At 42.2% G+C, this 26,405-nt stretch overlaps 2 protein-coding genes and 2 non-coding genes across 6 annotated transcripts in view; 3 read left to right on the plus strand and 1 right to left on the minus strand.

The window, feature by feature from the left end:
* The window catches only part of LRSAM1 (leucine rich repeat and sterile alpha motif containing 1), a 39,226-nt gene extending 22,939 nt beyond the window's left edge, over positions 1-16,287 (minus strand). The window contains exons 1-8 of one of the 3 annotated variants that reach the window (XM_020965513.1): positions 16,224-16,287; positions 14,005-14,110; positions 10,308-10,364; positions 9,070-9,114; positions 7,599-7,676; positions 6,421-6,489; positions 2,242-2,326; positions 116-237 (exon numbers count right to left, since the gene is read on the minus strand). In XM_020965513.1, coding sequence (XP_020821172.1) covers positions 116-237; positions 2,242-2,326; positions 6,421-6,489; positions 7,599-7,676; positions 9,070-9,114; positions 10,308-10,364; positions 14,005-14,110; positions 16,224-16,270 — 609 coding nt within the window. In that variant the 5' untranslated portion in view covers positions 16,271-16,287. The other 2 variants (XM_020965514.2, XM_078150032.1) reach the window with 2 other exon arrangements.
* A 51-nt stretch (positions 16,288-16,338) lies between these two features.
* Positions 16,339-20,707, plus strand: LOC110193624 (large ribosomal subunit protein uL11). The gene is made up of 7 exons (XM_020965515.2): positions 16,339-16,518; positions 17,598-17,671; positions 18,040-18,138; positions 19,286-19,367; positions 19,652-19,738; positions 20,460-20,572; positions 20,660-20,707. The coding sequence occupies exons 1-7, from the start codon at positions 16,482-16,484 to the stop codon at positions 20,663-20,665; spliced, it is 498 nt and encodes a 165-aa protein (XP_020821174.1). The 5' UTR covers positions 16,339-16,481; the 3' UTR covers positions 20,666-20,707.
* Positions 19,437-19,568, plus strand: LOC144456050 (small nucleolar RNA SNORA65). Its single transcript, XR_013484956.1, has one exon. It is a non-coding gene; the product is annotated as a small nucleolar RNA SNORA65 (small nucleolar RNA).
* On the plus strand, positions 19,948-20,081 carry LOC144456049 (small nucleolar RNA SNORA65). Its single transcript, XR_013484955.1, has one exon. It is a non-coding gene; the product is annotated as a small nucleolar RNA SNORA65 (small nucleolar RNA).
* Positions 20,708-26,405: the final 5,698 nt, after the last annotated feature.

Genomic DNA, 26,405 nt, shown 5'->3' on the forward strand with positions numbered 1-26,405 from the left:
AATAAATGCTTGTTTCTTGATTGATTTGCCTAAAAGAGAGAGCTGTCTACTTTGCCGATGGGTGAAAAAAAAAACCAATGAAGTGCAAGCTGTGATGAACACGGCTCTAATTTACCTCTAGGGTCCGGACATGAGCCAGCATCTGAGGCAGTCTCTGTATCAGATTTTCACTGACATCAAGAGTGCGCAAGCTACGAAGTTCCCCTAAGGTGTCAGGCAGATCCTTCAGTTTGTTATCTAAAGAAAAATCCCAAGCACACAGCTCAGTGCCCAAACTACTGACGGAGTGATTGACACGTAATGTATATGAGTAAAGCCCCTGGGTCTGACACATCTCAGGGGCTCAGTGGGGTCTTCTGCCACTTATTCCAACATTTAGCATGATCCACTCTCTCTAAAAGATGCTGACATCTCTAAATGGAGACACTAAAGCACTCCATGGAGAAGCAACCTGCCTAAGACCAAGCATGGAGAAAGAATGAAAAGCTGGGGCCCCCAGGCCTGAATTCCAACACTGTCTACTACCTATATCAAAATGCTTTGAATTTGAGAAGTCATTAAAATCCTATGTGGAGAAATAGAGGAATGGTCAATTGGGGAAACAATTTTTGTATCAAATATCTCTGATAAGGTTTTGTTATTCACAAAATATAGAAAATTAACAGGATATGTATATATATATATATATATATATATGTATATATATATATGTATATGTATATATATATATATATATATATATATATATATATATATGTATATGTATGTATGTATTTAAAAAATACTGAAAGCCATTCCCCAATAGAGAAGGGGCCAAAAGACATGAAAAAGATGAATTTTCAAAAGATGAATTGCTAACTATTAATATCCATATGAAAGAAGGATCAAAATCACTAAGTATATGAGAAATGCAAATCAAAACAACCCTGGCATTTTACCTCATACCCAGCAAATTGGCAAAGTAGACAAAAGACAGAAATTGTCAGTGTTGGAGGTGCTGTGGAAAGATAGGCATGTTAATGTACTGCTGGTAGAGCTATGAGCTGGTACAACCATTCTGGGAAGCAATTTGGAATTATGCAAATAAAGTGACTAAAATGCTTCTACCCTCTGACCTAGAGATTCTACTGAGAGGCATATACTCCAAGTAGATCATTGATAAAGAGAAAGCTCCAAATACATCAAAATGTGTATGGCAGTATTTTCATGGTAGCAAGGAACTAGAAACAAAGTAGATGCCAACGCAATGGCGAATGGGTAAATAAACTGTGATACATAAATGTAATGGCACATGACTGTACTAAAGAAATAATGACTAATGAATACAGAGAAACACAGAGTTACCTCACCTGATGCAAACTGAAGTAAACAGAGGCAGGAAAACAATATACACAATGACTATAGCAATGTACATAGAAAGAACCACCACAAATCAACCAAAATGGAATGTTTTGAAAATAATAAATAGCAAGCTTGGCTCCAAAGAAGGGATACGGAAAGATACTGCCCCGTGCTTCTCTGCAGAGGCGGGAGATCTACAAGGGCAGAAGACTGCATACAGCATCAGGGGTGGGGTTTGGTTTTGTTTTTTTATATATTCACCTGAATGGGTGAATTTTTTTTCTCTCCTTCCCTCATTTAAGAAAAATTATTTGTTATAAGAGATGGCACTCTGGGAAGAGCATGAGGTGGGAGGTGGGAGGAAATCTGGGCAATGTAAAAACAAGATATCAATAAAATCTATTTTAAAATATTTTTTATAAGAATAAAACACATTCTTTAAGACATTTATGGTAACCTTATCTCTAATCACCATAGGGCTCATTCATGACCGCAGCTCATTTGGTCTGTGGCAGCTCTGCCTCACAGAATACTTTCACTCTTTCAATTTCAATATCTGCACAAAGCACATGCTGTTTGTTCAGTCATTTCAGTCACCTCTGACCCTTTGCAACTCCATTTGAGGTTTTCATGGTAAAGATACTGGAGTGGCTTGTTGTTTCCTTCTCTAGTAGATCCATTTTGTCAGGCAGGGGTTAAGTGAATTTCCCCAGGGTCACACAGCTAAGAAATGTCTGAGGCTAGATTTGAACTCAGGTCCTCCTGACTCCAGGCCCAAGTGCTCTACTCACTGAGCCACCACCTTCCTCAAAACATGTACAGGCACTAGATAGCTCAGGCCTAACTGATCTCTACTCAGGTGAAGAGACCAGTTCTGAGGAGTTTACCTTGCTTTCATACCTTTCACATTGAGAGTCTGGAGCTGGGCCAGGTCCCCGATGGAATGTGGAAGACATTTCAACTGATTTTTTTCAACATTCAAGACCTAAAACAGAGAGAAAAGAGAATAAGAAGAAACTACAAGTTGTCTATACCACAGCCTCCTGAGGTAACAACAAAGCTTCCATCAGCCCCACAGATATTACTGGGAGGACAGGCTTAAAATTCATCTCTCAATTTCTCAAGGATGGATTGAATAATTATTTAGGCCCTGCAGCACACTAAGAAGGACTTCTCCTTCCTAATGCTTCCTGCCTATTTCATTGGGCATTAGTACCTTCAAAGAAGGCAAGAAAAAAAAAGAAGTTCCAACCAGTCTGCTTTGTCCCTGGTTGGTGGTCAGCCCCTGGGTTGCCTCCTCTTCACTCACCTGGGCCTTCATCATGGCCCACTGGATCACCACAGTATCTTCCTTTTTTTTTTTTTTGGCTAGGCAATGGGGTCAAATGACTTGCCCAAGGTCACACAGCTGGTAAGTGTTATGTGTCTGAGACCGGATTGGAACTCAGGTCTTCCTGAGTCCTGGGCCGGTGCTCTATCCACTGCGCTACCTCACTGCCCCTGCAGTAGCTTCCTAATGGATCTCCCTGCCTTCAGTTCCTCTCTTCTCTGATCCATCCCCACACTGCTGCTAACCTGGTATTTCTAAATCAAAGTTCTAATCACGTCACTCCTCTGCACAAGTGCAGAGTCTCTCTAGTGTGTCCCTCTAATGCCTCTAGCGTAAAATATACACTCTTCTGTTTGGCTTTCAAAGTCCTCCACAATCTGGCTCTAGCCTGTCTTTTCAGAGGATCCTCACACTAGCTCCCTTCATGCTCACTTGCTCATATGCCTGTTATTTCTTCCTCTCTGTCTTTCCATACTCACACACTCACTCACTCACATTCACTCACACTCGCCCTCTCTCTCTCTCTCTCTCTGTTCCAGCCAAACTGGCTTATATCCTGTTCACCATCTAATTTCCCTCTCTTCCCTCCATGTCTTTGCCTAGGAATGCCATCCCTCCTCCCTCTGCCTCCTAGGGTTCAAGTGCTCCCTCCTGTCTCCATTCCATCAGCTGCTGGACTCTCAGCCCATGGAAAATATTTTGCGTCTCTTTTATAGATAATCTGTATTTGCTCCTCTGGGTACTTGCTGTTTCTCCCCAGGACAGGGAAGGGAGAGTTTTGTTTTTGTCTTTGTTTATCCCCAGAGCCTAGGACAGCACCTGGCACTCAGCAGGTGATTAACAAATGCTTGTTGAAGTGAACTGAACTGAACTCTCCAAAAAAGGATCCAGTAATTAATCCCAAGGAACTGGGCACTAGGCCAGCTCGGGGCTTAGTCGAACCCATGTCACTAGGACCTCCACTTCTCTAACAGGTGAATGCATGGGCCTGCATCATCCCCTGTCTTGGTGCTGCAAGCTGCCCAAGCCCTTGGCTCCAGAGAAGGCAGAGGAGCCAGAATGAGAAAAGAAAGCCTGGCCATGGCCTGGAAACAGAGACGATGCTTTCTCTCCCTGACCCCGGCTGACCCGGCGCACCTGGGCCTCTGCTGCAGCTGGAAAACCCAGAGACTATGATGATGTACCTGTCAAGGTGATCAGGAGAAACAATTTACTCGACCTTACCGTACAATACAATGTTTCTTCAGTCAGGGCTGGACAACTGTGCTCTTAGAGCACCACCTTCCCAAACCGCTCTCCTTTTGTCCACGGTGCGGCCGTCCTAATAGTAACCTGGTTCACAAGCTTGATGTCACTAATTCTTACTCCCCCTTGGACACCTCCACATCCAGGGATCACAGCCTGCCAGTTCTATTTCCACTCTCTCTCTCTCTCTCATATACTCACATTTCTGCCTTCTCTTCCTCCACCCTAGCTTGGGCCCTCATCACCTCAAACCTGGACCATTACTATGGTTTCCTATTTGGTCTCCATGACTCTGGTCTCTGCCCCTCCAGTCCATCCTCCACAGCTGCCTTTTGATTTTCCTTAAACAGAGGTCTGGCTGTGTTACTCTTCAGTCAGTCAACACTGGGGGCTCCTCATTATCTGCAGCATCAAATATGGACTCCTCTGTTTGGTATTTAAAATCCTTCACAACCTGGTACCATTGTCCCTCCCCAGTCTGATTATGTGGCTCCCGTCCACACACACTAAAATCAGTCAAGTGGCTTCCTCACTCTTCCTCACACAGCACCTTCCATCTCAGTGCCTCTGCCTCATGCACGGAACAGGCTCCCTCCTCACTTGTGTCTCCTAGAACTCCTCCCTTCCTTTAGGCCCAACTCAAGGACCACCTTCTACCTGAGGCTTTTCCTGATTCCACCAGCTGCTAAAGTAGACCCTAGAGCAAAGGTGCCAAGCTCCCAAGCCGGCAAACTCCCAGGTAAAGTCCAGATTAAAATAAAACTAGGAAACATTTAACAAAATAAAGAAAAATCCAACAGAGATAATGTTAATTCATGGTTTTTTAAGTCAATATGCAGCCAGCAGAGATCCATTTCCATTTGACTTTGACACCTCTGCCCTAGAGCACAGGGTGGGGAAAAGAAGAAACAGTGGGAGATACGGTTGGAAAGGTGTACTTTCTGTTAGGCTTGGAGGACCAGTCTTATTTTGTAACTCCCTCCAAATGAGCTTGTATCTATTTTGTATATGTTCAAATAAATACATGTTGTCTCTCCTTGCCAGACTACAAGATTCTCAAGGGCAGGGACTGGTTTTGCTTTTTCATTGTATCTCTAATCACTAGCACACAGTAAAAGCTTAATAAATACGGACTGATGATTAAAATGAAGAAGAAATACTTTAGTTTGATCTTCCTAAAACACAATTCTGAATATATTCTGTCTTCTTGCCTAATAAAGTCCAAATTCCTTTTCTTGTAATTCAAGACCCACAATGACTTGTCCCCAATAATAATCACAACACATATAATTATCTTAATTTTACAGAGAGCAACTGATTCATTACGAGAGGTAGTAGGGTCCAGTAGACACAGAGCCTGGGATTCACGTCCTACCAACTGGACACATATTGGCCGTGTGATTCAGGGCAAGTCACTTATCCACTTGATTCCTAAGACTAGAAGGTGCAGAGCAAATAATCTATCGGTAGAGGAAGTCTTCTCATCAGTAATTCCCTATGCCAATGAAACCACAGATTTGGTTTTAAAACCAACTAACAAACTATTTATATGGGTCCTTGAGGTTTGCAAAATACTTTTATTACAACAACCCTATGCAGGAAGTAATATATATTTTGTTATCTTCATTTATAAGAATAGAAACAGAGGCTTAGAGCCATTAAGCGAGTTCTGCACAATCTCCTGCTGGATGTCAGGGCTGATCTGAATCCAGAGCAGTGCCCTTTTGACTCCAAGCCACATACTACAACATAACCTTTCAACCTTGCCTCCTACTATTCTCATACACTCTATGCTCTAGTAACATTTTGTTGTTGCTCAGGCATGACCCCATCTGAGGTTTTCTTGGCAGAGATACTGCAGTGGTTTGCCATTTCCTTCTCCAGCTCATCCTACAGATGAGGAAACTGAGGCAAACAGAGTTAAGTGAGTTGCCCAGGGTCACACAGCTAGTAAGAATGTGAGTCGGGATTTGAACTTATGAGTCTTCCTGACTCCAGGCCCAGAGGTCTAGCCACTGCACCACCTGGCTGCCTGCATTCCCCAAACACACCCTCTGTTCTTCCTCCTGAGTCTTTAGTTGTGCTATTCTGCTATCCTCTCTATCTACAATGCCCCACCCTACCCACTCCACTTAAGTGGAACATCTCATTCAAGGCCTGAGTCAAATGCCAGTCCTCTAAGAAACCTTGCCTGGTCCCTGGACGTGGCCTATGCTGCCTCTAAGTTCCCACAGCACTCCAAACCTCACCAGTTCTGCGGTCATGATCTGTCTTTGCTGAGAAGCAATAAGACACCTCCTAACCAAAGCGCAGAGACAATGACTGTGGCCAAGAGGGTGGGGCCTTTTTCTAAAGGAGAGCCAGAATGCCACCACAGCCTTTTTGACACTGCAAGCACAAAGCGCAGAATTAAGGGAGAGCAGTGCCCTGCCTGCATCTGCTTGCCAAAGTGGAACAGCCCATTCGTCAGTCCCAGGGACCACAGTTCTGAGTGTGGAGCATACCTGAAGAGATGTTAGCTGTCCAAGAGCATCGGGAAGAGCTGTTAGCTGGTTATCATGAAGGTCCAAAACCTGCCGAAGGAAGACAGATCTTTCACACACCACTGGGCAAAGGGCTGAAAGGGCTTTAGACTAAACATTCCATAGACCAGAATGATGCCCTGGGACCTTGTGTGAAGGTCAGATGGGGGGAAAACACCCTAATAATGGAGGCTTTAGCCCGATTATCACCATCCTTCAAGGCCCAGCTCAAATTCCATCTCCATCATGCCAGCCCAGAACAATTTCTCTCTCCTCTAAAATTATTTAGGGTTGGAAATCACTCATTCCACAATGAATCACGCACTGCCACGTGCTTTGTGCTTCGTATACTGTTATTTGTATTTGTTATTTAACTTCTCATGTAATGTTTTTCCTTCCCTATTAAATTGCAAATTCTTTGTCCTTCAAAATCAGGTCTACGTCATCTCCTTTTCTGCATCCCTAGATAACGCCTGGTACACAGCAGACCCTCAATAAACACGTGGTAACTGACCGCACAGAATCAGTCACACAACCTCGGAGCTGAGAGGGACCTCAGATCACCCCGGCCAACTCATACCCCAACAAAACATTTCTGCCACATCCTCAACAAGCATTTCACTGATGCCTTCAATAACGAGGAAGCCACTCCCTCCTAAGGAAGCCCAAGCCCCTTTTCTACAGCCCCATTTTTTATGTGGTTCCCCCCAGGTCTGACTGAAATCTGTCTCTGTATTTTTTAACGGTTGCTCCTTGTTCTGCCCCTTGGAGCCAAGTAGAACAAGCATCATCCCTCTCCCACAGGACAATCCTTAAAACACACCTCTCGTGACTACACTAAGGCTTCTCCGCTCCTTTACTAGAGCCATTGCCGGCACCATCCCTGGGCCCCTCGTCATCTTGGTCACCTTGGATTTTATATCCTACACATCATGTTTGAGGAGACAGTATAAGCAGACCATGTAATGACAAGCCCAATGATGATAGGCTTCCACTGCCTTTTACTTTTATTCAGTTTATTCCCCTCCTCGTTGCCTGTCACCACAGCTGGCATCACACATGTGTGGAAGGTGGCAGAACTTTATTAACAGCTAAATAACTGAAGAAGGACCCTGGCCTCAGGCCAGCATCAAGGTTCCTGAGGAAAACTGGCACGTTACCTTGATCGTTCCAAGGCTCAGGAGGCTGCAAGACTTGGGAACCAAGGAAGTGAGGCAATTTGTATGAACAATCAACACCTACAAGGAAACAAGGTGGAAGAGTCTTACAGCCTAAAGGGCTTCAGTGCAGTCTAAGACAGAAAAGAAAAGTAGGCACACATTTGAAACAGATATCCAACCTTAGCATCACAGAATGTAGCACTGACGGGGCTCTGGGAACTATCTAATCCAGGGGTTCTTCACCTGAGGTGGGGCATGAACTTGGTTGGGGGGAAAAAAAAAACTATATCCTTATTTTTACTAACCTCTAACTGAAATTGAGCATTTCCTTCAATTATTTAAAAGTGCTTTTTTGAGAAGGGGTCCACAGGCTTCACCAGATTGCCAAAGGGGAACACACAAAGAGGTTAAGAAGCCCTGATCTAGCCCAATTCCCACATTTGACAGAAGAGGAAACAGAGGCCAGAGGGACAAAGGGATTTGTCCCAAGTCCCAAAGCAAGTTAGTGGCAAAACCACAACTGGAATCCTGACATACAATGCTTTTCCCACTCTACTACACAACAGCACACATGCAGTATAGTGGAAAGTGCCCCAGACTCAAAGTCAGAGGACCTGGGTTCAAATTCTGCCCCTGATGATTATGTGACCACGGGGAAGTCACCCGTGGTCTGGACCTCCATTTTCTTATCTGCCACATGAAGGGGTTGAATAGGTGATCTCTAAAGTCACCTGTAGCCTTGACCCCTATGCTCCTTTAAGGATGACAGTGATCAGCAACTTTACCACTGCGGTCAGATGTTCCCACAAAGGACTATGTTTAGCACCATTAAAGGCCATTTATTCCAGCCACCAAACTACTACAGAATTTCTCTCTCTGGCAGTTCTGAATCTCTAGCAGTTCAATCAATCTCTGCTTAAATACCTGCCATGGTAGACAGCTTGCTGCTTCATTTCAGTTAAAGAAACACTGAATTTGGACCAAAGTTAGGTGGGTTTTTCTGAGATATCAATGGCTTTGCTTGGTCTCCCTTAGGAGATGCTGCATGGGACAAAGGAGAAAATTTAAAGAGGAATGACTCAGGGGCAGGTGTCTGGGGCAAGAGTTGAACTAGGAAAGGCAGCTACATTAGAGCAATACAAACATTGAATTGTAGTTCAAAAACCTGGATTCAAATCATGACTCTAATATATACTTGTCACTCTCTGGGCAAGTCAGACTCTGAGTTTCAGTTTCTTTCTTCATCTGTAGAATAAAATAGTAATACTTTCACTACCCAGTTCACAGGGTTGTTACATACGAGGGAAGCTCAATGTAAACCTTAAAGCCCAATAGAAATGTGATTTACTGTTATGGTGATTATTGGTAACGATAATCATAATGATAACAATCAAGGAAACAAACCCAATGAGGTCAAAAATTATATTTAACAACCACTAAAATCTCTCTCTCAAAATTAAGACTTTCTCACCTTCTTCTGAAGTACTTTGCATGTTGAAAAAACCCCAAATGGAATCTAATGAAAAATCAAAGTAAAGAGTTAGCCCCCATCAAAGACCCTTCTGTTTTCTAATTTACTCTGTATACAGGATAGTAAGTACAGTCTGGATGTGGGAGATGAAGCTGAGTTAGTTCACATGGGAAGGAAGCAGCCAAAGGCCGCGGGGACGCACGTCTTGGGAGAGGTTGGGGAGCAGCATTTGAAGAGGTTGATTTCTGCCCTACCCACTGTTAGTCATTAGTCAACAGGGATCCAACATTTTTTAAAAAACAGCTTATCTGAGGAGGGGTGAGGAGAGAAGAACAGAGAGAATCTGGAACTCAAAATTTTAAAAATGAATGTTAAAAATTATTTTCAGGGGGCAGCTAGGTGGTGCAGTGGATAGATCACTGGCCCTGGATTCAGGAGGACCTCAGTTCAAATCTGACCTCAGACACATAACATTTACTACCTGTGTGACCCTGGGCAAGTCATTTAACCCCACTGCCCAAAAAAAAAATTTGTTTTCACATATAATTGGGGGGAAATAAGGTATCAAATAAATAATATTATAAAATAGGGAGAAAAATAGCTTATCTGAGTGTAGTTAGTAGCTTATGCTTAACATGAAGCAAAACTACTGATCAATATGACAAAGCTTGCTGGCACAGTGTCTTTATCAATAAATTAATACTCATATGACCAACCAAAGAAACCCCAGCATACATTCCCTGGAGCTTATTTGCAGGAAAACAGCTGTCTAAACTTCTTCAGTTTCACCTTAAGAAAAGCGTTGAATGTCCTTTTTTTGACTTCCCAAGCTCCAAACTGCCTCTGGGAGCTATCTCTCACCCTGAAGTAAAACTAGGATGGGTCAGAAGGTCCCCTGGTAGTCTAGGAGCAGAGCAAGGGTTTCTTCCCACTTTGGAAAGGACTTGCAAAGGCTTCCCAGAAAACCCATGATCTGCACCCCAATCCATACTCTTCCAACATTCCAAGGGCTTAACTATAAACTCTTCTAATTTTGTGGTTATTTTAAAGCATGTCATTGTCAAAGTATCACCTTTAATTTTTAGTTAAGGAGAAAATTACAGAAGTCTCAAGATTCCTATCTCATTTTGGCAACTTGAAAAAAAAGATTAAGTTCACACCTGTCCTTACTGTAGACATCAGGTCCAAAAAAAATAAGTCAAATAAAACACATAACTCAAACACCACAATCACATTACCTCCGGGAGCTCACATCTAGAGATGTCGAGAATGTCGTCTGCCCCAGCTTCTTTTGCCTAAGGGGAAAAAAATTACCAAACAATCCTTCAATGGTAGCTCATTTCTGACAATATTTAAAGCAACCTTAGAAAGCTGGAAATCTGGTCACAGAATCAAAGAATTTTGGATCTGGAAAGGACTTTAGAAATCATCTCCCTAACGAGAAGAAAGCAAAGTAAGAGATGGAAGAAGCCAGCTGCCCAGGGTCCTACAGTAGGTCAAACGGACCAGAAATTATAACAAGATATCATTCAAAGGGGCAAGTAAAACAGTAATAGAGGTGAAAAACACTTGTGAATTATATACTATGAAGTGATGGGGAACAAGAACTTATGTATAAATATTATTAAAAAATACCTGTGATGAAGTCGACCCCTAGTTAAACAAAATCTATCTTTGCATCTCTAGTACTCAACACCATACATAGCACGGTCATAGATTAAAACATGAAAGGGACCTCAGAGATCACCTGAGCCCAAGCTCCACATTTTAACAGAAGGGAAAATGTAATTCAAGTCAACTAATATTTGTCAGGCATCCACCACGAGTAATGTTGGGATAACTCACATTTATATCATGTGTTACAAAGTGCTTTTTTCACAGCAAACTGTGTGATAAGTTTTGCAAGTGTTATTTATCCCCATTTTACAGATGAGGAAACTGAGACTCTGTCTCAGTAAAACTGTCTTGCTCAGAGTCACACAACTAGCATGTGGCATGGCAGGCATTCAAAGCCAGGCCTCCCAACTCCAGATCTAGTACTCTTCTCACTATACCACACTGCCTTCTTATCTCATACCAACCCACAGGGCTGTTGTGAGGAAAGCTCTTTAGAGACATTACCCCAGCTTCTTTTTCTCCTCTTCAGACAGAACAAAACCAACCCATTCCCAAGACCTTCAACCTTCTTATTAAATTCCCTTAATACTCTCTGAAGATCCTAAGGCTTTTTCAAGGGCACATGTTCCTTCTTCTCCTATTAGAATGTCAGCATTACATCGTCACACAGCTCTTTCTCATTGCGCAAATAAATTTAGTTTTCTAGGTTTCTCCGGACTCATATATTTGTATTTCAAAGTTCCTACTCAGCTCTAATTTTTTCATCTAGAAATGCTTGAAAGTTTTCTATCCTAATAAATGCCCAATTTTTCCCCATAGGATTATACAGAGCTTCACCTAGGGTAAGTTATTTTTAGTTGTAAACTGATATCATTTGCTTTTTGGAATAGTGTATTTCAAGATCTCTTGTTTTGACCAGAAGCTGGCAGGTCTTTATAGTTCCTTGGTATTTTTAACTGCTTCTTTCAGGATGTTTGTACTATTTTTTCTTGGATATTGGAAGCTCTGGATTTTGGGTATAACATCACTGGGACTTTTTCTTTTGGGATTCCTTTCAGGAAGTAAGAAGTGGATCTCTTTACTTTGCCCTCTGGTTCTAATAGATTTTTTTTTTAATCATGGTTTTCAGGGAATATAATGACTGTTAAATTCTCTTTCCTTGACTTGTTTTCTAAGTAGGTCATTTTTTGCATAAGCAATCTTACATTGTCTTCTATTTTTTCAGTCTTTTGATTTTGTTCCAATATTTCTGCTGTCTATGTCATAGAGTCACTGATTTGTATTTGAGCTACTCTAGTTTTTAAAGTCTACTTCTTGGGTAAGGTTTCCCACTTTCTCTTCTAAGCTCCTTCTTTTCCTTCCAATTCTTTCCTCAAAAGTTTTTATTCCATTTTTAAAATTCTTGCTTCATTTTCTCTAAGTATTCATTCAGTCCTTTTGGAAAATGCTTTTTTCCTTTGAGTCCTTGATTGAAATTGTTATGGATTTAGATTTGCAATAATTTTCGTTACCTTCTTTGATTTACTCATCTCCTCAGCTTTAGTTCCTGCATTGGGATTTTGTGCCAGGGTCAGGTTCTATTCCCTATTGCATTTTGGGGTGGGGTGGTCAATCCTGCTTGGTTTTACCCTGGATCTCCTGAGTTCTTGCATTGACCTCTATACCTTCTACAGTTTAGTCCTCCTGGATCTTTGAGGTTTGGAGCCCTGAGTCTTTCGGGCTCTTACTCTGACATCTCGGGATCAGAGTGTTAGGGACCTTAGCTGCCTTGGGCCTAAGATGTCCTGGTGTGAGAAGTATGGCACCATGTCAGTCAGCACTATACCGGTCACCAGGACTTTCACAACCCCCTTCCTGGGACTTTCTAATCAACCTGGAGCTTTATTAGGGGAGCCCACTGCTCTTGCTATCTCCAGACACAGAACCTTGCAATTTATAGGTATACAACATCTGGTCACAGTGGTGCTCATTTTGCTAGAGGGATTCTCTTTCCCAAAGCCTATGGGCTTCTGACTTTTTCTATAGTTCTAGAATGGAAGAAGTCACTTAACAGTAATTTCTCACTGCACTTTGTCATCATCACATGGTCTGGTACAAACTTCAGTTGTAAGTATGTGGGAACAAGATGGTCAATCTCCCGGTTAGGGCAGCCATCTTGGCCAGAAGTCCCCATTTCATTTTTAGAGAATTCAAATTATAAAGAAGCTTTTCCTCATATCAAGATGAAATATATTTTTCTGTAACTTCTACCCATACATAATTCCTAGTTCTATCTTTCTGGGGCTTTGTTAAATAAGTTATTAAATAAGTCTGCTTTCACATAACATCAAAGATTTCAAGCTAGCAGAGACCTTAAAGTTTATTTTTTCCAACACATTTATTTTTAGATGAGGAAATAGAAAATCAGAGAGTTGAGAAACTTGCCCAAGGTCATAGCAAGTGACCTTGGCAGCAAGTAGCAGATACAGGATTAGAACCCAGTCTTTAGACTTCAAATCAATTGGGCTTTTTAATGTGCCACATACAGCCATTATATATCCCCCACCCCAACAAGTCTTCCCTTCTCTAACCTAAACATGATGGCTTCCTTCACTGATGCTCATGTGGTATACCTTCTGGATCTCTCTCTATCCTCTACACACATTCAAGCTTACCAATATTCTTTCTAAAATGTGATGCCTGGAATTGGACTCAATAATCAAGATGTGGTCTCACCAGCAGTGAATTCTGTGGAACAATCACCTTTCTCATTCTGCACATTGTTACTTCTATTAATAAGGGAGGGGAGATGGGGAAGGAGAAGAGGGAAGAGAATAAGCATTCATAGAGTGCCTCCTACTTGCCAGGCACTGTGCATAAATATCCCATCTGACCCCACAACAATTCTATGAGGTGGGCATCATTATTACTTCCATTTTACAGCTGAGGAAACTGAGGCAAACAGAGGTTAAATGATTTGCCCAGGGTTCAAACAGCTAGTGTCTGGGGCCAAACTTGACCTCAGGTCTTTCTAACTCCAGGCTCAACTCTCCAACCACTGTGCCACCTAACTACCTATTAATGCAGGGATACATCCACTTCTTTTTCTCTTCTAGGCTAAGCTGAACAAGTCTAATTCCTCTTTCACCTACTCGAAGACAGCTACCGTATTCACCACTCCACCCTGCCCCAAGTCTTCCATTCTTCGAAGTAAATGAACCCAGTTCTTTCAACTGATGCTCATTCTCTACAGCTCACTGCAGAACGCAAGGCATGGCAGAGAGTAACAGAATACAAGACTGAGCAAGAGAAAACAGTGAGACCAGAGCTCAAACTCACCAGACACATCTGGTATTCAAAGCGTTTCCGAGCTTCGTCATTGGGTTTCCTTTTTCGGAAGAAGAGAGGCATCCTTCTCTTTCCACCAGAAGTAGGCACTGGATCTCTAGGAAACAATTAGAGAAACCAGTAACACAGAAGAACATATTTGGCTATTTCTGGTGCCTGAGAACCATCTATCTATCTCCGTTGTTTCACTGGATAGAACTGCCAAACAATAACTTCAAGGATCCGGAAACTCATCACAGTAGGATTCTGAAATCAGATTAACAAATATTAAGGAACTACTATGTGTATGGACCCTCAAGCTCATATGCAAAGAGCTCATCGTCCTGTGACCAGTGGCCAATAGGGGGTCTTGTACGTAACGTGTTTATGACGACAGTGACCACCGGTGGAACCACCAAGAAACATAAGAAACCAGTTTAGCTAAGTGTGGCCAGGCTCAGTACCAGGTTGGCCAGGTAATTAATTTTTTGGCCAAAAAAAAAAAAACCTTCAGGAAAACTGTCTGCTAAGGATATGAGTATTGCAATCTATGTCAGTAGAGGGACCGTCCTCACTGCAAAGATTATGGATCCTTGAAGTTGAAGACAACATGACAACGATGTATTACACTGGTTCATTTATTCATGAGTTCAACAAATATTTATTATCTACTGTGTGTAAACTACTCTGTGACATACCAAAATGAAGAGTAAAAGTGCCCAAGTTCTCTAATAAGGTTGAATTAGATGATCTCCGAGGTCCCTTTCAGTTCTGTCGTTGTTGATTTAGGGTTTTCTCAGCAAAGATTTTTTCCTGGCAAAGAATGGTCTGCCATTTCCTTCTCCAGCTCATTTTACAGATGAAGAAACTGAGGCAAACAGGGTTAAATGACTTGCCCAGGGTCACACAGCTAAGTGAGGCCAGTCTTTCTGAAGCATGCCCTGCTCTATCCACTTTGCCATCTGGGTGCTGCTGCCAACACCACCCCTACAATCTGTGTTAAGGACCTGACTGAAAACTCTGATCTTATTCATAATTTAAACCTCCCCTACTCCTCATTTAATCAATCACTCAGTAAACATTTATTAAACACTTTCTATGTGCCAGGCACTGAACTAAGTACTGGGGATACAGAAAGGGGCAAAAGACAGTCTTGCCCTGCAGGGCTCACAATCTAATGGGGGAGACAACAAACAAAGCTATACAAACAAGTTACACACAGGAATACGTGTTCTAGATAAGAATAAATAATAAAGAGGGGAAGAAGGATTGGGAAAGGCTTCCTGTTGAAGGTGAGACTTTAGCTGAGCTTTGAAGGAAGCCAGGAGGCAGACACGAGGAGGGAGGGCATTCCAGGCTTGGGGGACAGCCAGACCCCCCCTCCAGGGAGAGACTGTCTTGTTCCCGTTCATTTAGCCTCAAGAGGTACCCGGAAAGCCACGTTCCCTTGTGGCAACAGGCTAGCCTGGATGGACGCGGTCTTAAGAGGACATGTCACAATTACAGATTCAGAAGGTCAGAGCTCTACTGAAGGAACAGAGACCATCTTATCTTGCACATGAAGGAAATGATTTGCCCAAAGTCAAAGGATGAGTTAGTAGTAAAGGTGGAATGAAAACTCCGGTTTCCTGACTCCCGGGCCTGCATCACCCGTGTCTGTTTATAAGGGTAGGAAATAAAGATTAATGCTGCTGAATACCCCTGACAGCCACACCTAGGGATGGTTGGAGACAAGTGGACAGGCTGGGTAGGGACGAGGAGAAAGGTCCACGATCTGGGTTCCCCTGAGCAGCCACAGCCTTGCTAGCCCGGCCCATGAAAGCACTCTCCGGTGCGGGGACGGAGCGTGACTGCTGGGTGTCTGGGTTGGCTGGGGGAGAAGGGAGGACCCCAGAACTGAGGAGGGGAAGAGGTTCCCTTAGTGCAGGGAGTGGGTGCGGAACCCATTGCTGGAGGGGCTGGGGGTCCGGCGGGGGCAGAAGCCGGAGACACCAGGGCTCGGAAGAGTGCAATGACCGCCCCACCAAAGCCCCCCGCCCAGCCAACCAAAAAGGGGAAAGGGGTGTAGCCGAAACTCAGATCTTAGAACCTCCGCCGTACAGGAAAACGAGACTCCCAGATAAGAGCGGGGACAAGATCTCGGGGAGCTGTGACTCCGGGGACTGAGGGGTGGGGAAGGGTCGATCCCCGCCTCCCCTCCTACCCCGCCAGATGCAGCAGCTACAGCTCACCGCGATCGCCGGCTTCCCAGCCACCAGCTCCCGCCCACAAGCAACATGGCTTCCAGAGCGTCAACGGCAATGCTACGGAAGTTCTCGCGAGACTTGGATCTTCCTATATCCGGCGGGACTCGGATTTCTTCCGGCCTTTTGGCTTCCAGCTCGTGGTGGTGAAGGTGCAACTTCTTTCGGTCGTCCCGAATCCGGGTTCATCCGACACCAGCAGCCACCCCGCAGCATCCAGGCCAAGCCTCTACCTTCGCTGCCGCCATGCCTCCCAAGTTTGACCCTAATGAAATTAAAGTCGGTGCGTCTCAGGGCCTGGGAGGGAATGGGAGAACCGGGGCCTACTTCTCTCGCCAAGTCTATCCCCAGCCTCCCGCCGCGCGTGCGCCCGGCTCTCCTTGTGTTCCGGTCAGCTTCCACCCCTGGGCCCAGCAGGTTCCGAGCCCCTCAGCCTTCCTTCCCCATGTGACGCTCCAGGTCTGTGGGATCCCCTTCCCTTTTCCCCCACCTCCGTCCTCTCCTAACATGAGCCTCCCCGAGCTCGAGTAATGAGGGTCAAGGTCCTGGGTTGCCTTCTCTAGGGGCGTTGCCTTTTAAAAAGGGGGGGTGGGGGAGAATTAGTCCGGGTTTCTAAAACCACACCTGGAGTGGACCAGAATGGTGGTGTGGGGCCTCCTTACATATATTTAGATACTAGTCCAGTTATTTTAACGTAAAGGCCCTTGAGTTCCAGCTTGGATGCTAGATCTCGAGCTGAAAGAGACCTCGGAGATTGCCTCATCCTTTTTTTAAAAAGATAGAATAAGCAAATATTTGGTAAGCACTGAAGATAGACAAATGGAGTAGTCCTCGTCTTTAAAGACCTTTACGTTGTGAGGAAAGTACTTTCTAAATCTCCAAGTGTGGTGAATTCTAACAGTGTTTATCAGATTGTGATCTCTGTTGTAGCTGGGATTCTGCCTTAAATTCTATGAAGTGCTCTGTGTCTGGTATGCAATTAATAAATGCTTTCTGAGCTTCACAGGGTGCGAGTCCAGGTTGTAGCGTTGTTTGTGTATCATCAGTATGCCTAAGGTTTGCAGCTATCATTCAGTGTTGTCACCCAGGCTATAAATTACCCCATGGAAGATAATCTAGAATGTGAAATCCACAAGAGTGATATTCTAAAGGCCAACCAATCTAGACCTTTGATTTTGCAGAGGAAAAGGCCTAGAGTAAGAAACTTGCTCCTTTATGGTAACGCTGCTAGTGCCAGGAGCAAAGCTCAATCAGATGTCCTACATCCAACATGCTTTTATTGTTTCCGTCTTGATTTTTTTGTATTTTTCCTACAAAAGCACAGCAGAAAATAAGAGTGTGTTAATCTTTGTTTTTTCCTAGTGTTTTTAAGGTGCACTGGTGGTGAAGTTGGTGCCACATCAGCTCTGGCCCCCAAAATTGGCCCCTTGGGTTTGGTAAGTCTTTGTAAGGGTATTTTGTATTGGGTACAGAAGTTTTTTCATAGTTTGCTGATAGTAGTTATAGACTGCATCTGATTTTAGTGTCTCAAAAGCACTTTCATTTGTAAGAGACTGAAGCAAAGTAAATTAATTACTGGGAATCTTCTTTCTTATTTCTCTAAAGCATTTAATCAAAATTTAGAGGTATTGAGAAATGATTAGGAAAATTTGTGACAGTGAGGGAATAAATTATTTTGTTATAAAGAGTCTTCAGGAATTGCTTGTTCATTTAATAGCTATTTACATGGAAAAATTGAGGGTGCGGTATGTAGCAAGTGTTGTGGGACAATATAATCACTTTTTTCTTCTTTTTTTTACTTTAGTCTCCCAAAAAGGTTGGTGATGACATTGCCAAAGCTACTGGTGATTGGAAAGGGCTAAGGATCACAGTGAAACTTACCATTCAGAATAGACAGGCCCAGGTAATTATTTTGCTAGTAATTTTATCTTGTTAATATTGAAATTTGGGCTACTGAACACTGTAAAGGATATAAAGATTCACAAATGAACTACAAGCCCCAGTCCTGAAGGATAATGGGTAGTTTAGTGAACTAAAACTTAATGTGATGGCAGCCAAAAAAGTAATACTCTCTTGGACTCACTTTGGAGAGGCTTAACTTTTAGGTTTGGAGAGATGAGAGTCCCGTAGGCCCCATTCTAACCACATCTGAATCACTGCTTAAAGGCAAAATTGTCTCTCTTTTCAAGTAACGAAAATATTGGAAGAATACATGGACATAAATGACAGGACCAGGGTCCAGAAAGAATTTGACTGGCTAGGTGTTTGAAGAACTGAGTAAGGTGAAATTAAATGGAAATGGGACTCGATGTAAAGTCTAGCACTTGGTTTTGTTTTTTTTTTAATCTAAGTCTTAGGCTTTAGCTCATTTTTCTGTTAAATGAAACTTCACAAGTTCAAGATGGGAGGTAGTCTGAAGAATAATTTGGGTTTTTAGTCAACTGTAACATTGCAGCCCAAAAAAAATAGTGAATGCCATCCTGGGCTGCATCCAGGACTGTGGAGATGATAGTTCTAATGATTATCCTTTGCTTTGACTAGACTCACTCTGGTATGTTGTGGTCAGTTGGGCCTGCGACTAAGATAGTAAGCTAACAAAGTTGTCAGAAAGTCATAGGTTTCCACTCACTATGGCTGTTTTAGCAAAATCTGGGTGATCGTTTACTACACGTAGTGGAGAGCTTTGTTCCGCTGTGCCTTGGCCTGGTACTCTTGGGTTCCTTCTGTTTCTGGTAGTGTATGTGAATGAGGTGGGCCTGCATAGTGTATTGAAGAGAATCAAGAAATCTTTGAATTTAAGTCCGGCTAGCTGAGGTGAGTTGTTTAACTTCGGAACTTGATTTAATGGACTCTTTGTAACCTTAAAACTTGATAGAGGCATGAGTTAGGATTCCTTCGTTGGTTTTTTGGAAGTGATGGCTTTGTTAGGCAAGAGGCACCTGATTCCATGTGGAGACTTAAATTTAGGCTTGCCCAGGAGCACTGTACTGACTGATGACAGGTATGGGAAAGTACATTTGGGAGAATAACTTGAGTATGTCTTTCTTTAGATTGAGGTTGTGCCTTCTGCTTCAGCCTTGATCATCAAAGCCCTAAAGGAACCTCCTCGGGACAGAAAGAAGCAGAAAAATAGTAAGTTGCTTTTCTTGAGAAAATTGAAGATGTTCCCTATGTGTGGGATTTGCTTTTTGTCTTTAGCCACCCGCCACTGCATCTGGTTCCAGTGTTATATTGGCTGGTGCAGTCCAGTGGTGAGCTAAGAGAAAAACCCAGCTTAGGAAACAGGGTTATTCTGCTTGTGGGTGACTCTGTGCTGAAAGCTTGGGAACAACTGGTTAGAGGGTCTAACTAAGGATTCATGTCACCTTTGCTGAGTGTGATATGAGAATTAACTGAGTCTTGTGTGTTTTGTGTAGTTAAACACAATGGAAACATCACTTTCGATGAAATTATCAGCATTGCTCGACAGATGAGACACCGATCCTTGGCGAGAGAACTTTCTGGTAAGAAAGAACCATGTAGTTATATAGAAACATGCCTTGAGTGTTGGAGCATACACAGTGTGATGTTAGGTACTGTGAAGAATTAAGATGCACATGACGGATTTTTTAAATTAAGGCAGTGCTTTGGGTTTTGCAGCAGAAGTCTAATAAAATAATATAGGGAAGCAAAGGCTGGCCTCTGTACTTGTGTGAATGTTTGCCTTCAGCCACCCGCCACTGCACCTGATTTCCAGTATTATGTTGGCTGGTGCAATCCAGTGGTAAGCTGAGAGGAAAAACCCAGCTTAGGAAACAGGGTTATTCTGCATGTGGGTGACTCTGTGCCGAAAGCTTGGGAACATGGAGGAACATGGAGCAGCAAGAAATCGTGTCCACTCTGGGCTTCAGAACATAGCCCAGCTTTGTCAAGTATTGGGTATGGATTTATTAGAACATTGTTAAAGGATGGTTTGTAAATGTCTAGAAATGGAAGCAGTGATCTGAGTGTGTTTAAGGGGTGAAGTTCTGGCTGACAGGGTCTTAAATTAAGTAAATTTGAAGACTAAAGTGGACAAAGACCGTTTTTTAAATGTTTATTTGTAATACATGATACACTGTTAGTGATTAATAATTTAAGGCGAGAAGTCAAGAGAGCTGTTCAAGCCTGTTTTCCCTGCAGAACAAGATTGAGTGAATTGCAGGCACTGAGAGCTTAATGTCTTATTTTCTGCTTTTATAACAGGAACCATTAAAGAGATACTTGGAACAGCCCAGTCTGTGGGCTGCAACATTGATGGCAGGCATCCTCATGATGTCATTGATGACATCAATAGTGGTGCTGTGGAATGCCCAGCTGTAAGTATTAATTTAGCTCCTTAATGATATTTTAATATTGTTGGGGACACATTTACTATAAAACTGATGATATTTCTCTTTCCACAGAATTAAAAGCTACAAAGGAGACTTGCAATAAATTAACATTTGACAACAGACAGAGGCTCTTCGTTTTTCAGTGTGGAAAATTTTTGTGTCAGAAGCTACCACGAATTCTGGAAAATAACTTAACTTAATTTCATTAGCCCTTTTACTCTGCAATAACTTTCAGCTACTTTGCAGTTCATTTGGAGGAGGGAGGGTAGTGTTAGAAAAGCAGGGAAGTTGTTCAAACTTAGCAGGGGGGCTATCAATTGAGAGAAAACTGGTTGGGCAAGCCAAATTTGCCCCAGCAGTGAGCAAAGTTTGTCGTCTTTGCAGACTAATAGGAAAGAGTGTACCTGTTTGCCTTAAAAACCTTGAATGTGGGGTATTTTGGGGTTGAAGAGCCCCTCAGTACAAAGTCAGGACAGTTCAGTTAATGACAGTAATAGCTGGGACTCAGGAATCAAGAAATGGAGGAGAGATTCTAAAGGAATAATAACCTTTGGCTCGAGATTTTTGCACAAATAGTATGTGTGTATTCTAAGTTAATTGTACACGATCAGCAATGCATAAACGTTTTGTATTCCTTTGTGTCCAGAGTGAGTATTGTTGTGCGGTGCCTTACAAGTAGAACTTGGGTGTCAGGATATGCTGGCTTGGAAGGTGGCTGGGTCCAGATGGTGTTTTATGTACTGTTTCAGTGAACTGTATTGAGAAATGTGCAAGAATCTAGATGTGGCTGAGCCTCTATAAAACCTTAGTCTTGGTGACACCTGAAGTTATTTCTATTCTCCGTTGGAGGACTTTGTAGGGAAAGAAATGTCTGGCTTAAAGCCTAAAAATTGGCTCCCATTTCCCATGAGCTTCAGTGATAAGAGTTTAGCATGGCCTTTTAAAGCTGGAATAGATTTTAAAGATAATTTGATTCAGATGTCACAGGGCACTGGGAGGAACTTTAAACCTTATCTGCTTGAACCCTTTCATTTCATACATGAGAAACCTGAGATGTGCCCATGGCATCTTAATTCATGAAAGGGTATTTCTGGAGAAAAAAAATTTGATTTGGCTCTGTTCACAACATTTATTTATATGAAGAGCAAAATGTTAGTAATGAAGCCTACCTGACATGGCAATTTCAGAAATAACCACAGGGTGGCAGCGCCTGCTCATATCCTTTGCCTTTTGCCACAGTTATCAATGATGTAGGATTACTTGTGGTTGCTGGGGAGTTGAAACAACTGAGTGTAGCATTCTCAGCAGGCATACTTCAGAATTGTCAGTGTGCCTGAACCTTCCAAAGCAGCAGAAATAAGTGTAGGGGCAGTTGGGGGATTAGAAGCTAGTGACATAGATTGGTGTGTCTTCACTGCTATAGGCACCGGTTAACCCCTTTGCTGAGTTTGGTTGATGATTGCAGGCCATATGAGGATCTTTTTTTCGTAGTACCCACTTGGTAAGTAGAATAGGGCACTTATGGTTGCCTTCTGACTCCTGGGCCACTGAAGGAAGAGAGATGTTTCCCTACCTGGAGTTGGTAGATTGTAGGAGGAAGAGCTGAGAGCTGTGTGGGCTCTTGCCACTAAAGAGAAGAAGCTGAGGAGGAGTTTAAGTCATTTGATGTATCACATTTATGCCCTCAAAACTTGACCCTTGTCTTTAGTCCTACACTCTAGTACAAGTAGAATAGACTGAATTGTTGATTTTTCTTATGCTTGAAAAACAGTTCTTAGAAGTCCCTGCCACCATTTAACTCATGTTTAAGCCATGCATCCCACTGTACAGGTTAGCTTTTCATCCTTTGTTTTGTAGTAGATGTGTATTGAAATGGACTCCTTTGGTCATCTGACCCAATCCCTCCTGTTATAGAACAGGAAATAATTCTAGGGAGTTGTTAAACCTCAAAGGCAAGGTTTTACCTAACCCCAAGGTTCTCAGATTTCAGAAAGTGGTTGTGTTAGCTTTGCAGTTGTGACCAACGTTATTTCCTCAGAAAACACCAAAAATAGAGCAACTTAACAGGTATGACAAATGAGGTTGAATAAACATTTTTCAGAGGAGATAGTGGATGAATGATCTTGTAAACTTTAGTTGAACCCTTGTTAAATTTCATGATTTGTGTACTGATATTCCTGGATCCCAGTTCTTTCAAACAATGTGTTAACTCTTCCCACCTATCCTCATCTTTATATCTATAAATTTGATAAGCACGTCTGTTTTTTTTCCATCCATGTAACTGGTTTTGTAAAAGATTGAATGGTGCAGAACCAGGTAAAGATCCAGAGTGCTCCACTACATACCTCCAAGTCTTATCACAGATTACCCTGGGTCTGATGATTCAGCTAATTTTGAATCTAGCTAACTTCATCTAGCCACATCTCCATCCTGTCCATAATGGTAACTCTGCTAAAATTTAGACACACTCTGTCTGTAGTGTGCGTTTCTCATCTAAGGAAATAACTGTCCAAAAAAGATTTAATTGAGCAATTTTTAAGTGACTAGCATGGGTCAGACACTACAATAGATGTTGGGGATGGACACAAAATAGTCCCTGTTCTCAGAACTTATATTCTACTGGGGAAGAGACGATATGTGGTTCTAAGTATATATGAGATGGATAACCATGTGGAGGGGCTGTGACATCTGGGGAAATCAAGTCTTCTGTTTCATTGAATTACCCATTTTTTTCCTCTGAAGAATTATACTGAGTTTTGCTGGATAGGTGATTCTTGGTTTTAATCCTAGCTCCTTTGACTCCCAGAATATCATATTCCAAGCCCTCTGGTCCCTTAATGTAGAAGCTGCTAAATCTTGTGTTATACTGATTGTGTTTCCGCAGTACTTAAATTGTTTCTTTCTGGCTGTTTGCAATATTTTCTCTTTGACCAGGGAACTCTGGAATTTGGTTACAATATTCCTAGGAGTTTTCCTTTGGGGATCTCTTTCAGAAGGTCTGGGACTGATAGGTTTCTTGGAGGCTTTGACTTTGTTGTCGTCTTCTGGTTGTATGTTTTGATCTTTGTCACCAAAGAAAGATTCTATGGTCTGGATTGTGAAGGACTTTAAAAGACAGGTGCTTATATGAAGCAGGAAAACTAATTAAAAGGCTCTTGTCTAGGAGAGGTGATGGTATGGATTTAGAATGGGGAACATACGAGAGATGTGGAGATAAAAGTCAGACTTGGAAACTGATCATATGAATGTTCCTAAGCAATAGGAAGGTTAGAAGAAAGAAGGGAATTGGAGATGTCCCAAGAGTTACTGTTGCTGAAACTGCTGCCTAAAGAAGTATGGGAAATAGGGAGAAGGAAAGGTAAGAGGATGCATAGAGTGCTCCTATAGAAATAGTGTAGAAACTGGAAAGCTTTTGTTTGGGGGGGCAATAAGTTATATAGGAGGAAAGAGGAAAGTTTGGACTGATCCCTGAGGTGGGGAACACCCAGCTGCTTTTGATGAGTTACCAGGTGCAGATAAACTATATCCCAAAGTACTGAAAGCTGGTGATAAGATTGGGAACCACTATTGGAAACAATACTTCACAATCTCCATGCCTTTTCATTTGTTTCTTATCACCTAGAATGTTCTCCCTCCTCTTTTTTCAAGGTAGCTGAAGTATGACCTTTTGCACAAGAACGTTCCTAATCCCCACCCCAACTACTCACAGTTACCTTGTACTTTTGTGTGCATATATGTGAGTGTATATATACATGCATGCATATATGTGTGTCTGGCTAGCTGTATTGTCTCCCCAATTAAAATATAAGGCCCTTGAGGATGGGCTGTTTCATTTTTGTCTTTCTGTTCCTTGTCCTTAGGCACAGTGCCCTGCACATATTTGTTCATTTTCAGTCATATCTGCCTCTTCATGACCTCATTTGGGGTTTTCTTGGCAGAGATAGTGAAGTAGTTTGCCGTTCCCTTCTCCAGCTTATTTTATAGATGAGGAAACTGAGGCAAATGGGGTTAAGATACCTAAGGTCATACAGCTAGGAAGTGTGAAGCCACATTTAAACTAATGAAGATGAGTTTTCCTGACTGTAGGCCTGGCACTCTATCCACCTAGTTGCTCTGCCTGGCACATAGTAAGTAACTTTTTTCATTCATCCATTCATTCCCTGTGGAGAGCAAGAGAGGAAGGGGTTAGAGAACTAGAGAAGGGCAAATGTCTCAATTTTTTAAAAAAGGGAAAAGTGTTTAAGCTATGGCCCAGTGAACTTGATTTTGACAACTGATGTTACAATGGGAAAATTCAACAATAAAGCATGAAAAATTAAGTTGGAAAATATTTCTGTAAGGAAGCAGTGATTATGGCATAGCTTTAGCAAGAACAAGTCCTGCCAGACTAAGTACTCCTTTTTTTGACAAGAGTTAGTAAGCTGGTAGATTGGGGGAATGCTGAAGATAGGTAGAGTTGACTGAGATATGAGCAGACCATTTGATAAAGAATCTTATACTATTCTTGTGGAACACGTGAGATGTGTACTAGATGATAATACAATTATGTGTGTTTGGAATTGGTTGAAAGGCCAGACCTTAAGGGTGCCTGATAACAACTTAGCTAGAGGTCCCCATTGGAGTGCCCCATGTTGCTTAATGTGTTTATCAGTGACTTGTATGAAGGCCTAAATGGCATTCTATGACATTGTAGATGGCACAAAGTTAAGGATAGCTAACACCCTGGATAACAGGATCCATCCAAAAAGATCTTGATGCGCTAAAACATTAGTCTGGATCTTTTGTTATTATTGTGTGTTTTTTAAGTCATATCTAACTCTTTGTGACTCCATTTATGGTTTTCTTGGCAAGAGATGATAGAGTGGTTTGCCATTTCTTTCCCCAGCTCAAACTGAGGCCAATGGGATTCAGTGACTTGCCCAGGGTCACACAGCTAGTAAGTGTCTGAGGCCAGATGTGAACTCAGGAAGATTGTTTTTCAGAGATGTGAAGATAAGCATATAAAAATAATATAATTGTCTTTCTACTTAAGTAATAATACACAATTTAAGTTGTAACAATATGGTTATTAAGTTGTATGTTATGTGAATATAGCTAATTGAATAATGGCTAATTTTGTTACCCTCATCTATTTTTGCTATCTTTCTGTTTAAGGAAGGGCATGGATACATGAAGCAAGTATTCTCTAATTATACCATATTTGAAGGACCTAATTGTTGTATTAGGACAGCTAGGTGGCACAGTGCAATGGAGTGCAAGCCTGGAATCTGGGAAACTCAACTTCCTGAGTTCAAATCTGGCCTCAGACACTTACCAGCTGTGTGATCCTGGGCAAGTCACTTAACCCTATTTGCCTCAGTTTTCTCATCTGTAAAATGATCTGGCGAAAGAAATCACAAACCACCCCAGTATCTTTGCTGAGAAAACCCATCAAGAGTCATACACAACTGAAAAATGACTGAACAACAACAAATGTTAACGGATTTTTTTCATACTCTTTTCCATTACAAAATAAAATGTGCTGCATTTGAAAAAAATAAAAAGCCTTTGTAACATGTATAATTAAGCAAAACATTCTTGCATGTCCAAATTATATGTCTCAGTCTTCACTCTGAGTCTGTTAACTGTCTGGGGTTGTGTACCATGTTAAGATAAAATTCTAAAATTGATTTCACAGAAGGTAGCAATTTTTCTGAAAAAGATCTGGGGATTTTAGTGAACCAACAGCTAATCAGTCAGAAATCTGATAGGGCAGCTCCAAAAACTAATGTGGGGGGCAAGCTAGGTGGTGCAATGAATAGAGGGATCTATTGAGATT

The sequence above is a fragment of the Phascolarctos cinereus genome, unplaced genomic scaffold, assembly GCF_003287225.1.
Source record: "Phascolarctos cinereus isolate Bilbo 61053 unplaced genomic scaffold, phaCin_HiC Scaffold_2;HRSCAF=192, whole genome shotgun sequence".
NCBI classification, from domain to species: Eukaryota; Metazoa; Chordata; class Mammalia; order Diprotodontia; family Phascolarctidae; genus Phascolarctos; species Phascolarctos cinereus.

Bases quoted from the DNA above. Each gene is read 5' to 3' on its own strand.
- LOC110193624 (XM_020965515.2), top strand. From the start codon at position 16,482: ATGCCTCCCAAGTTTGACCCTAATGAAATTAAAGTCG. The intron at 18,139-19,285 runs GTAATTATTTTG...GTCTTTCTTTAG, and splicing joins TTCAGAATAGACAGGCCCAG to ATTGAGGTTGTGCCTTCTGC. The intron at 19,368-19,651 runs GTAAGTTGCTTT...TGTTTTGTGTAG, and splicing joins CAGAAAGAAGCAGAAAAATA to TTAAACACAATGGAAACATC.